Source organism: Lytechinus pictus, chromosome 14 (assembly GCF_037042905.1).
Source record: "Lytechinus pictus isolate F3 Inbred chromosome 14, Lp3.0, whole genome shotgun sequence".
NCBI classification, from domain to species: Eukaryota; Metazoa; Echinodermata; class Echinoidea; order Temnopleuroida; family Toxopneustidae; genus Lytechinus; species Lytechinus pictus.
In genome coordinates, this window is record NC_087258.1 from 1936098 (window position 1) to 1949924 (window position 13827).

The 13827-nt window shown below is 36.0% G+C and overlaps 1 protein-coding gene across 1 annotated transcript; it reads left to right on the forward strand.

Annotated features, from left to right (window-relative positions):
- Positions 1 to 815: 815 nt before the first annotated feature.
- Positions 816 to 13705, forward strand: LOC129276065 (63 kDa sperm flagellar membrane protein-like). The gene is made up of 14 exons (XM_064109405.1): positions 816 to 1132; positions 3856 to 3885; positions 4375 to 4398; positions 4796 to 4819; positions 5985 to 6098; positions 7045 to 7172; positions 7865 to 8102; positions 8489 to 8635; positions 9380 to 9394; positions 9977 to 10096; positions 10649 to 10654; positions 11137 to 11207; positions 12023 to 12139; positions 12470 to 13705. Exons 1-14 carry the CDS (start codon positions 1075 to 1077, stop codon positions 12806 to 12808), a joined length of 1431 nt encoding a protein of 476 aa, XP_063965475.1. The 5' UTR covers positions 816 to 1074; the 3' UTR covers positions 12809 to 13705.
- Positions 13706 to 13827: the final 122 nt, after the last annotated feature.

A 13827-nucleotide genomic window follows, 5' to 3' on the forward strand; every position in this document is an offset into this window, starting at 1 on the left:
GTGCAAACATGTCACATGATTCACCTGCGTGAGGGTGTGTATGTGGGAAGGGGGGTGGGTGGGTCGTCTGCGCATGTGTACTCATTCGTTGCTAGTTTCACCTGAATGAACTTGAACATCAGTAGGGTCCTCAGTCAAGCATAATTAAGTCTTTCATCTGAGGGTCTTTGTTGCACTGTGTTTTTGTTCTCCTTGAATGACTTGGTGCACCGCAGTGAATGGTTTTCTGTACGTCAAGTACGTGTACCCTTTTCATCATGGACTGTTCAAAAGAAAGCACTTTCTAAGGGGGAGAATCACTTACAGCTCTAACTGCACTGCCTCCTTTCAACTAAAGAACTTCTCAATGGAGGTTATGCTCATCCGAACATTGGACCTTATATTCAAGATGGAGAAGTATCGCCAACATCACTTCAATATGGTACAGCTAATGTTTAACGCACGATCAAGTATTCTTCAGCTACCCTTCTAGAATTTCGTAATTCCAAGCGAAGTTTGGTCGTTTGTGACATCATTCACTCATAATGTGGCATCCAACGAAGAAAAAGACGGCGAGGAACTCCGGGCGGCTGTAAAAAGAACTCTATAGATAAACATTACTCTATCTGTATTTAGAAAAGGATTTGGAACATAAACCTGTTAAAAAGGATAAAGGGGAAAAGGTTTTAACATTGAAAATAGTTCTAACTTCGCTGCACTTTCCTTCATAAAAATTTGCAACCAGCAATTTTGTTGTCGAGATGAGTCTAGCTATATAGTGTTATCAGCGTTCCCCCCCCCCCCCTTTTTTTATTATTACTCATGACGTAACAATACATTTGACCTCTGCATTTTACTCCGCAAGTCAAAGAACTTCTTTATTGTGACGTAATAGCAAATGCGCGCAGCAGCCGATTCCGCGCACGCGCACGTATGCGCTATACTAGATCTCCATAGAAACACATACGAAACATACCGAAAGTTGGCTGCTGTATAATTTTTTTCAATGGAGACATGAATAAAACACCATAAAACCCATGTTTTAAGACTAAATAAGGCTCAGCTGGTTGGAATTTAAGATCCCACGTTTTCAAGATGTCCAGCCACCTGCATTGGATGTTGGTGGTTTTACCTTTGCTTCTCACTTTTACAGGTAAGATTCGTTTAATATGAGTCCGACAGTCGTAATAAAAATAATGAATGAAAAGTTGCTGCATGTTGTGTTTGCCCGGCGCCGTCCGGGCTGTTGGCCGTAGTGCCCCCAGGCCCAGGGCCCCCACTACCACCGGTCGGCCCTGGCCTTGCTGCATGTCACATATTTGTGTGTGTGTGTGTGTTTTTTTTGTGAAGATTGTTCCTAACTTGTTAGATTTTGATAAAGTTAAAGTCTAAATCAGACCTGACGATATTCTGACTTCAACTTCAAGTTGTTCAAGACGTGATGAAATTTGAAATTTGAAAAAAAAGGATGAAAAAAAGAGTAAAAAACCCTCCTTCCCCGTCAAAGCCAAAGGCAAAGCCAAGGCAAGGGCAAGGGCAAGGCAAAGGCCAACCAACTACCAAGCGGGCAAGGCCCCAGGGCCCAGTGCCGGGGAATAACCTCCTGCAACCTAATAAAGTAACAATAACATAATTAAACATTAGGCCTAGGGCCTAACTTAAGTTAGATCAAAGCTTCACTGTCACTGACTGACTGTTCCGCTGAACAAACTGCCGGAAATTGTCTGTTACTGTTAGTGTACTGTTTGTTACTGTATTGTTAGACAGTAGTGTAACCCAGGCCAGGGAGCTACCGCCCGCGCGGGCGGGAGCTCCCTGGGTTACTGTTAGTGTTATACCCAGTTGTTGTGTGTCCGGACAGGTTGTGTGTCCGGACGATCAATTTTAGGAAGTCATTTGAAGAAATTTACAGGCAAAGTTTCATAAATTTTTAATATTATAGAGAACAAAATCGAAGATGATTACAATTATTGAATTCATATTTTTACTTTTTAGGGTAATCCAAAGACAAAAAAAGAAGGCTTCAAAAATTTAAAGTGTCCGGACACCCGACCCCCCATCCTACTGTACGGTACTTAGAGTTAGACAGTGTTACTGTTAGTGTTATACCCAGTTGTTGTGTGTCCGGACGATCAGTTTTAGAAAGTCATTTGGAAAAATTTACAAGCGGAGCTTCATCAATTTTTAGTGCAAAATGTAAGGAAATATTATAGAGAACAAAATGGAAGATGATTACAACTAGGAATCATTTTTAGTGTAATCCAAAGACAAAAAAGAAGGCTTCAAAAATATAAAGTGTCCGGACACCCCATCCCCCCATCCTACATAACGTTAGATCTAACGTTACTCGTTAGGCTATTCCTTCCCTAAAGTTCAAGCCAAAGGCCTAAATAGGATAGCCTAGATCTAACGTACAAAGTCTGACGTTAGAATTAGATCCAGGGCCTAGCCCTAACCCAGAAAAAACGAAAAGTTCTCTCCTTTTACCCCAGTCTCGATCGGCCATTTTGTTACAATTCATAACAAGAATGGCCGATCGAGACGGAGGTAGAAGGAGAGAACTTTTCGTTTTTTGAGGTTCCAGTCTGTGCCCAGATGTCAGGAAACTGCCACTCGTTAGACCTTCATCCATATAATCGTGGTAAGTGCATAATTTATGTTTTCACAATTCATTTGGAGAAATATTTAGACCATAATTCACCCTAGTCCCGTGAGTATGGTAAAATACACGGTAAGCCCCTGGGCCCCGGCCCGCTGCGCGGGCCGGAGCTTCCTGGGTTACCTAGCCCTAGAACTTAGTCTTAGAAGTAATGTTAGAAGTAGAACGTTGCCGTTGGCGTTGGGCCTCTCCCGCGAAGCGGGCCGGAGCTCCCTGGGTTAATCTAGATCTAGACTAGAGTCTAGACCGGACGTCATGACATTTGGCGAGTGACTGATCCAAATCACAAATAATGCGATGACCCCCCCCCCCACTTTTTTTTACACCGAGACTAACTTAGAAGTTGTAGGCCTAGATGATCTAGAACTAAACTAAATCTAGGCCTAGCCTTTTCAATTTCATGTCTTCCCGTTGTTGCACACAAAAGACAAAGTAAAAAAAGTTGATAATCAACTTTTATTATTTTGTGTGCAACAACGGGAAGATAAGACAAGCATGACAACAGGGAAAAACACATAAAATTTATTGACTATTGTTATCTGAAAGATTTTGTAAAGTAAAAAGAAATTTATGTTAAATCATGTTTGGTGCGCAGAATTGGGGACCACCATCATACAGATCCAATTTTTCTGGCAAGCTGAATTTCCCGAAAAAAAATGTAATTTTCCCCCTAAAATCAGCCTGTTTTATTATGTGACACTGTTGCTAGTAGTAGTACAGATACCCAACTTACTAGATCGAGACAGATTTAATTTTTTCTGTCAAGGTCAAGGACAATTGACAAATGAGAGTTATTCTACTCGAGTTTAGACTAGACCTAGGCTAGATTTAAGTTGTAAGAAAAATGATCTGGATTGTCATTTATATTGGTGGCAATTTCTTTGGAGGTGTGCACCTCCATCACTTTTGATTTAAACCTACATAGGCCTAACTCTAGAAGAATAGGGAGTAGCTCTATAACGATATCTAGTTCTAGATCTACATGTACCTCGGGAATAAGGACCCTGAACGTTGGAAGCAGGTAAAGCGAGCAGAAAAAAATTGAATTAAAATCGATTATCGACATCAATGTTATCAAATGATCAATGTCATGTTATCTTGAAAAAAAATATTGAAACAACGTTGCCGAGATATATTTTATTTTAAGATTGATGAAAACCATGCGGGTAAAACAAATCTAGATAATGACCTTTTCGTTTATATATTTTTTCTTTCAGGTTCCATTGTAAATGCACAGACAACAGACGGTAAGAAACAATTTCATTAATTAGTAATAATACTATACCAAGTATATTTCAGCGCCTTGAGCACATAATCAATGTGGATTTGGCGCTTTAGAAATACTCTATATTATTATTATTATTATTATTATTAAAATGTACATGTATAAGATTTTGTGCATTAGATCTATGGCATTTATTTGACAAATATTCTTTTTATTATTATGTTTCTTTAATGTTTTTAATTATATTTTTCACGTCTTCTTATTCGTCTACTACTATTACCTCCTATTCCTCCTCCTCTTCTTCTTCTCATTCTCCTGCTCCATCTTCTTCTTCTTTTTCTTCTTTGCCTCTTTCCCGCTCCGCCTTGAGACCTAATGGTATGTTAATTTGATTTTCATTGTAATAAAGGATTATACTTTGATATAAACAACAAACATACATCAGTATGAAAATATTAATATATACATACATATGTGATATCATGCTTACTGTTTCTTCTTCTTCTTGCAGAATCCGTGGTCACTCTGCTGGCAGGTGAGAATTATGATGGTGGTTATGACGAGGGGAATTACTTATGGAGATTAGGGTCAGATTTATTATGTATTGATGGAGAATTTATCAAAGAAATGAGGACATATCAAAGAACTTTTTAACTGATTTGATATTTATATCAAAAGTTTGCCAATTTTGTTGGCAATCAGCATAAACCGAAACCTTTTATGGTTCTACCAAACCAATCGTAGGTCCGATGCGTTCCATGTATACATGTCCTTATGAATGCATAATGAGTTTTAATAAGTTTGATAAAATGACAAACGAAAGGTAGTCTCCTTAAATATAATGTTTTTCGATTATTTTTACTGAATATTTTTTCTAAACATACTACATGTCTATCTTATGCTTTTCATTCTTCCCTCCTTCCTTTTGTCAGCAACAACGCAAGAAGCAGTCACAGGTACGTGTACTTGAAAACAAAGAGACAAACTTGCAGTGACGCATGGGGAGGGGGGGGGGGCACATCCGGCCTGAGAGCCATAACACAAATATTGCTTGTGGAAAATGTCGGGCATACGGAAGTGAATTTTTTATGCCCCTGAGTAGACGTCAATATTGATTAAACAATTGTAAAAGAAAAAAAAAAAACAAGCAAAATAAACAAAACCTACATATTCATCATACACTATTATTATTCAATCGTCACAAAATATATAAACTTACCGGTCTAATATTACATATAATGAGTTCAAATTAAAATGTAAAAGGGTAGGGATAGATATATGGAAAATTACCCTTGTACATGAGAACTGATTAATTTTTGATTGGGGAATTTGGGGAATGGGTCGTTATTTCAACAAAGATTATTGTGGTACTTTACGTAAATGGTTTTCAATCTTACCCATTTATGTAGCAATGGTTGAAATCGATTCTTTGAATGAAAATTATGCCTTACAAGGATTATTATACAACAGTTTTATATTTGTTTATGAAGCAGGTCAGTAATTTATTATAATTTGATTTTGATCAATTTGCACTTAATTGTGTATTATGAGTGATTTTGGAGCTTACAAGTCATGGTGGACTGAGTGAAAGCTAAGTCCATCCATTAGACATGGACAATCAGATTACGAGTTGTCACTCTACTACTCTGGAATCTCTGTATAATCTACTATTGAGCCAAATTGGGGGGGGGGGGCAAAAGGACCAACATTAAAAAAGGCAAAAACTCGTCACATTTTTCGAAAGCAAAAAAAGTAATAACTTAAATCACTTCACTCCTTAATGCAAGGGGGGGGGGGGGGTAACACGCTTTGTCTAGTTTTGATTGCAAGATTATTCATTTATTTATTACTTACTTGGATTTACTTGGATGTAGAGACGTAAAGCTTGTAGCTTATTTTGCCCCTCGTCACGTTGGATAGACTCTGGTAGGGTAAAAACTTTAGTGGATGGTTTTTCCAGTGCCTCTCAATAGCTGATTTGAACATATTGACACCACTACATGTACAGTGTAGATGCGCCCTGTACAGTAGCCATAACCACGTGTTATCTTATGATGATATGAACATACTACAGTTGTTTCTTATTGTCGTTGGTGTATTTTTTTTTCTATTTGTTTGCAGATCCCTGTGGGACAAATCCATGCACAGATGCCAGGACACAATGCGTGGCGGATGGGGAGTCATACACATGTGAATGCAGACCAGGGTATATCAAAGTCGGAAGTAACTGCACAGGTTTGTAAAATATCCCTTCCCCCATTCTACGATCACCCCTCCCAAAGAAAAAAAATGAATTAATAAATAAAATAAAACAAAACAAAGTAAAAAAAAATCAACAAAATACCAGACTAGGTGTCAAGTGTTGCCCATGTTTAAAGGACAAGTCCACCCCAAGAAAAAGTTGATTTGAATACAAAGAGAAAACTCCAACAAGCATAACACTAAAAATTTCATCAAAATCTGTTGTAAAATAAGAGAGTTATGACATTGTGAAGTTTTCCTTAATTTCACAAAACAGTTATATGCACACCCTGTTGGGTATGCAAATGAGGAGACTGATTACGTCATCCACTTACTATTTATTTTGTATTTTATTATATAAAATAGGGAATATCCTATTTTTCTCCTCATTGTCAAGTGAAACAACAATCAATTCCTCCCTGAACATGTGGAATGAGCATTGTTTAATACTATATGATTCAGTCAAGTTGGTCCTTATTGTCAGATCTATAAAAAAATGAAATATTGTATGATTCAAACAATAAAAAACAAAATAAATAGTGAGTGAGGGACATCATCGACTATCTCATTTGAGTTGTGCATATCACTGTTTTGTGAAAAATAAGCAAAACTTTCAAATGTCATAACTTATTTTACATCCGATTTTGATGATATTTTCAGCAGTTTGATTTTTCTCTATTCAAATCAACATTTTTGTGGGGGTGGACTTGACCTTTAACTGATGGTGTAGAATAGGCGCTTCAATTCTTGTGACCCTACAAGTAACCTCAGGGGGGAATAATAATAGATATATTATGTAAAAGTACCAAACAGAGAGTTATGACTGGCTTCATTAAAACTTACGGTTATGGAACTGTCATTATGGTGACTTGTCTGAAAGCCTTTAATAGCTTAAATTTTAATTAAATTTTTAAACTATCTTTTTATTCTTTTCCACCAGGCTCCCAGCAAATCTCTGGCTCCTTTTCTGTCACACAGATTGGCGGTAGTACTGTATCGTATTCCGCTGATCTTGCAGACCCAACCTCTGCAGCCTTTGTTTCTTTAGCTGAAGATGTAGAAGATGCGGTAAGAGAAATTTGGTTCATTGAAAGTTCTAATCGGTGATAATTGGATTGAAACGCGAACAAACAAAACAATGAAAAAAAATGAAAAACGATTATAAAAACTAATTCTTTCTTGGTCAGTTAAACTTTGTGTTTACATTATGAAAAATAAAAAGAATGAGGAATTAGAGAAAGAAGATAAATAATGAGGAAAAGGAGGAAGAAATACAAGAAAAAGGAGACAAGAAGAAGAAAGAAAGAAAAAAAAGATGAGTAGGCGAAAGAGGATAGTCAACCACAGCGCTGGTCTACCATGTATAACAACTTAGATGTACATGTAACCATAATTTGTGGTAGGCATGGTCGGAGTAAAATGTCCGTCTAATCTCTCATTAGCATAGACATGACCAATGGCAGATCCCGTGGGGGGGGGGGGGCATTTCTGGCCCATGCCCCCCCCCCCCCCTTTGAGAGTCACAGAAAATATTTTTAATGGCAATATGTCGTTCATACACAAGTGAGGACCTTTTTTTTACGCGGGACAAAGTGACTTTCATTTTAAGTGACACCTTTTTTATTTATTTTTTCTTGAGAAAATGTGCCCCCCCCCTTGGAAAATCTTGGATCCGCCCCAGGGCCTGACAGAAGGTCTATATTTCTATTACCAAAAATCATGTACCAAAATTCAGTTATTGCCTTTTCCTCCCTACCCAGGTTGATACCGTATACCTAGCCAGTACTATGGCAGACATCTATCTTGGCTGTGAGGTGACGGGCTTCAGAAGTGGCTCAGTCGTGGCTGACTACAATGTTCTATTTGCTACAGAAGATGCCTCGAATCAACCTGTGGTTGTTAATCTGACCGAAGCGACAGAGGCCTTCACGACAGCCCTGGCCGCAGAGGCAGGCTCGCTTGGTGTAACCATTGATGAAACAACAGTTACCGTTACAGGTATGAAAAGAACCAAAATGACAACAGCAGCAAACAAACAAACAAAATCCCTAATATTCAGATTGATTTAAGGACCTTCAAATTGCACGAGATGTTGTCTCAATTCAAAGAGGTCAAAGACCCTATCAAGTCGCTACAATTCATTAGAATCATTTTGTAGATTTGATTTCACAATTTAAATTGAATTCCAGAAGGTTATTTAGTTTCCCTTTGCCAAGAGTAAGAAAACAACTTCTGAACGCAATGGTATCATTGTAACACTGCTTATTAACGGGCTATACAACCATTATCATGATTATTTCCAATTCTCATTGGAGAAATCCCAATGTTGAATTTTCAGTTTACTTTGTAAGTTTTTCGAAGAAACAATGTTGTCTTTCATGCAGATTACGACGAATGTGCGTCCCCCGATGACCACGACTGCGACCCCAATGCTAACTGCACCAATACTGTAGGATCGTTTACCTGCGCGTGCGAAACGGGTTATCAAGACGACTCAACGGATCCCAACAGACCCGGTCGAGTTTGTTCCGGTAAGGCCATTTACATTGTTTTCGGTTATCGGGGTATTGAATGTTATCAGTATTTCATCAGTCTGACTTGCCGAAAAGCACCATTATGCATATGCAAGGAATCTTCAATAGGAGGGTTGCAAAAAAGTTATTTTAATCCTGTTAATCTATTGCAAATTATTGTTGCAAATTGGCATTAGTTACTACTGTTTAACTAACCTTAGAGAAAATAAGTTAATACTTTCAAGGAAGCATAAGCTATTAAGAGACCATTAGGAAAGCCTAAGATTGATTTTGGAAGCTAAGTACGGCCTACATTTCAATCGTTTGAAATAGTTTTTCAATATGATGCAAAGCTAGTCTCCAAATAAAATGGTTGATGAAGTCTTTGAAGTCTTCATTGCAACAGGGATACACTTCCTGTTTAACAACAGTTTGTATCAATAGTAAGTCATTAACAGCTACACAAATCATGCAATTTTATTTGTCAAAAGTTATTGATTACACGTTTTATAAGATGAGGCACATGAGAAGGTTATTATTTGCGGGAAAAATGGTAGTGGTGGTGGTGGGGGGTGGGGGGGGGGAGTGATGTTAAACTGAGAATTCGTTAATCATGGAACAGTAATGAAGAAAAATTTTAGAGTTGAAAAGAATTCGTTGAAATATCTATAAAAAAAACAAAAAAGAGAAATGTGTTGCCTATTACTTGTCTTTGCACATTCAGCATCAGTAATATTTATTTTCTTTCTCTTTTTCTTACAGAAATACCGCCAAACGGTAAGTACTCGTAGTGTATAAAATAAAATGATGAATATATATGTATATATCTTGACTCTATCCGCTTCTATAAATGCTTAAACATTTGCAGACATGTTCTCTTTTTTACAAATATTTTTAATTATCCAAATAGCAATTTCAATTTTACAGTTGTATTTTGCATTCCATTGTGATAAGAATTCTTAATTTAAGACTGAAGCTCACCGTAGGACAGTCTATTTATCCATTATATTTCAAGGTTGGCTATTTCATCACGATTTAATCAATTATTAGGATTAAAAGATGTTCCTATATTGGAATACTTTTACCAAATTCTATTTGTAAGTAAAATCTAGTTCGTTATGCATTATTAAAAAACTGTGAATTTTTTTATTTGCTTCCATTTGATGATTACTGGTTATTATTTCTCTGACGAAAAAAAAAGACTTACTACAAACAAAAGATGTATGAATAATCTATTTTATTAAAATCAAAATGCCCGAGATTGAAAAAAAGAAATCTACATTGTATTGCACAATGAGATTTTATATTATTTATTGTGATAATGTGTATCGACATTGATTGTTTTGTGATCAATTTCAGCCGCCTGTGATTCAAACCCCTGTACCTTGCCCAAAGAAATGTGTAATCCTGTTGGATATACCGAATATGAATGTGCATGCATCGAGGGCTACGACTACACCCAATATGGCGACTGTGAACGTAAGTAAATTGATTTTCTTCTCCTGTATGATCAGCAATACAGGAAAAAAGAAATCCCAGTATCATCTTTTATCATCAGAATAAGTGCTAAATGAATAGAAAGATTTAGGTATCCATTGCCATAACGTTCTTTTTATATGTGGATCTGTGTCTTTTTGTTAAAAGTCGATCATAGATAAATGATTTTTCTTTAAGCAGTTTGATCTTAAGTGCCATCACTCTTTACACACTCAACACACTTGCCAAGTTTCATTTATTAATCCAACGATTTAGATATAATACGCAACTTATTGCAAAACAAAATAGCCCCGTTGCTCAGTAAGAATGTAAAGGTAAGCTTCTTGATGACTTGGACTTTGTGCCATTTTTACGAAACCGTATAGCAGAGTCACATAATGAATTGTTATGAGTTAAATCTACAGCAGATATGTACATGTAATAAGTTGATTTTTCAAAATGTCTAGAACTTTAAAAAATTTTGCAGTGTAAATATTTTTTTTAATGACAGTAACACCTTTTCCCCATTTCTTTCCTTTTACTTTTTTTTAACAGCAATGGGTAAGTGTATATGATTGTTATTTTTTTTTTTCATTCCTCTTCATTACTGGCCTATTTAATACCAATTCCGAGTTAAACAATAAAGCAAAACAAATCTAATACTATTTATCATGAAACAGAAAAACCCACAAAAACACGACCTAAAAGCCATGTCAATGAAGCAAGGATCTGGAATGTCTATATTCCTGAGATGATGTGATATAAATGCCACTTAAACGCATTTCGTTTCCCATGCACTTTTGGGGAAATTTTGCTGGAATCGTTTTTGTTTCTTTTAAAACATTAACAATACATACTGATCCACCTGCGTCAGTTTACATTCCTGGAGATATAAACTTAGAATACCTTTACCTCGACTATTGATAGTTTTTACAAGTAATTACTCTGCCTGTTTTCCCCAAACTTGTTTTGCAACCTGCTTCCATTTTGAGTAATAACATCTTGGAATTTTGAAACATACTGTAACTTGCTTTAATTTTCAGCTCGGTCAACCACTTTCAAATGCTACCATTGCCAGGATTCCATCGACAACGTTAAATGCAACGGTCGTATGGTGAGATTCCACGGTTTAATTTTATATACATTTATTCTTATTACGACCCTCATGGAAACAAAAATTAACAAATTTTCGTCATTGCTTAATATTAATTTTGTATACATTTCTTTATTTCGCAGGTTCTTTATTCTGAAGTTTCAGTTGTCCTAAGATTCGAGTTTCCGAAGGTTAATTAATTCCAAAGCTGAATATAAATCATTTTCCGTAGGTTTGTTAATCTGTAAACGAAACAAGAGTTGTTATTCCAAAAGTTCTTGTTATTGTTGTTAACAGTTGTTTTGTGTTCATTCAGCTTAAAGAATATTTACGCCATTCCATAGGTATTTTACGTTATCATAAAATATATTCATATTTAAGTCATTAACCTAATTTTATAATATTGCAATAAACCATTATTTTTTGGACTATAAATCGATTGAATTAACAAACTTTCGGAATAAAGATGGATCAAAGAACCTTTGGAATAATACCACAAATCTTCTGAGTCATGAATATTTGTTTCCATTTACAGAAGAACAAACGGTTTGTTGAATTTGCAAAGAGTTATGATTGATCCAATCAATCGTAACTCTATGGAAATCCATCAGTGTCATAATTTTTTTCTACAAGAAATTGGCAAAATTCCCTTTGTAAACAAAGGAGATCACACCAAATTGTCAAGAAATCAATGAATTTATGGATATAAATGTATATCTATAATTTTAAACAAAAATAAAAATGCATTTTAAATGTTGACTTTACTGGCTTTCCATAGTTGCGATTGATCCAATCAAGCCCAGGAATACTAGTTATTTTCAATCTCCATTTTGCAGGAATCCGAGAATGGCACTGCCCAAATGTGTCCAAACCCAACAGACACGTGTTATCAGACTATTCAGATGAACCCGGAAGGAGATGGATTCATGATCAGAAAAGGTTGCATGGACCTGGTAAGATTATTTTCTTTTTTCAAATATTCTATATCAATATCTGGTATTTTGTCGAGACCATAATAATCAACGAGATGGTAAGGAAATTAAAATGAAGAATATATTTTTTTCACAAATATTGTACTTTGTTCTAATTTCTTACTGGATTGTATCAATAACTGACATTTATATTTCAATTCTTGTTTGTTTTTTTAAATGTAGGTCTATACAAAACGACCAATACCTGCAAATGGCTTACAAATTTGATAAAAATTATTTTGATGCAAGATTTAAAAAAAAAATCATTGTGTCATCATTTTGTCGTTTTCTTTCCGTTCGAAACTTTGACAGGAGGAGTGCTATGACCTGCTTTACAGTTACGAAGCCGATCCTGAGAAGGCATCCTGCTTTGAGTACATCTTTCCATACGGGAGGGACACCCCACCGGGCCCCGGGGTACAGTGCCACTACTGCTGCAGCGAGTACTTCCCCCTCGATCTTTGCAACTACGACAGTATCCATTTTATTTACGGGACGCCCCGAATCAACAGCTGGGATCCAAGAATGAATTGGGATTTGACCATGAACTATGTAACAGAAGAGCCTGAGAGTGGGTCACAGCGCCATCTACCGTTCTGTGGCGTCCTAAGCCTCGTCGTCACCACTTTACTTACATATTTGCTCCATTAACAGTATTGCCTCCCCAGTACTTTTAATTCAGTTTTTGAAGTAGGGGAAGTTAGATTATTCGGGGAAACAACGTAAATTACAAACACAAGTAAAAGTTAATTGAAAGAGGAAGATTGAATGGCTAATTTGAGAGAAAAGTGATTTTCATGAATACTTTTAAATCACATACAAATTATGGAGTGCATGTGCTTTAAAAACGTTTCATTTTGTCATGTGAAGCAAGTCTTGTTTGATGCTAAATTAAAAGCTGATTTAAATTGATTAGCATTCTGAATATGCAATTAAATCAAATAACAAATAGGATGAAGGTATTACATGAATTTGTAACTTTGAATTTGAATTTATCAAATTTGATCCTATTTATTCGTATCAAATTAAAAGAGAATTAACTTTAAAAAAAGAATGGTGTTTTATAAACTGTTCCCTAACTTTTCAGTTGCATTTAAAAAATATAGTCAACTGTAACAACTCAGGATTATAAAGTGGCTATGCATATTTTACATTTAATATATTTTGTTCTTTTGGAAAAAGTCTATGCGCGTTTGTATTCGAAATAAAACTGCCAAAAATAATGTTCATTGAAAAATGGTTCCAACTTTTAAATATATGATTTTATATGTATGTTAATTTTAGTTTTCTTACAAACTGTGCTGTCATGTGCATTGTTTTGTGACAAGTTGTACAGCGGGTCAATTTCACAAAGACTTACAGTTATGGGAAGTTTTCATTATGGTGAATAACTTGACAAATTCTATTTTGGTTGGCTTCTTTCAAGTCATTCTACTATGTGAGTTTCCATAATGGCAAAAAGTCTCGTAAAATAGTTGTAAGTTCTTTCTGAAACGCACATTTCGAAATGACCAAAAAGGCCGGAATATGAAAAAAGACCAATACAAAACAGGATCAGAAGGGTGGGGGGGGGGGGGGGTTATGGATTACTTGATTAGAATAAAAACAATCAATTCTTTTAATAAATGGGAATATTTCTGCTTTTTCGGGGGGGGGGGGGTAATGGGGAG

Excerpts from the sequence above, each read along its gene's own strand:
- LOC129276065 (XM_064109405.1), top strand. The coding sequence starts at position 1,075 with ATGTCCAGCCACCTGCATTGGATGTTGGTGGTTTTACCTTTGCTTCTC. Across the intron at positions 3,886-4,374 it reads AAATGCACAGACAACAGACG|AATCCGTGGTCACTCTGCTG; the intron begins GTAAGAAACAAT and ends TTCTTCTTGCAG. Across the intron at positions 6,099-7,044 it reads AGTCGGAAGTAACTGCACAG|GCTCCCAGCAAATCTCTGGC; the intron begins GTTTGTAAAATA and ends CTTTTCCACCAG.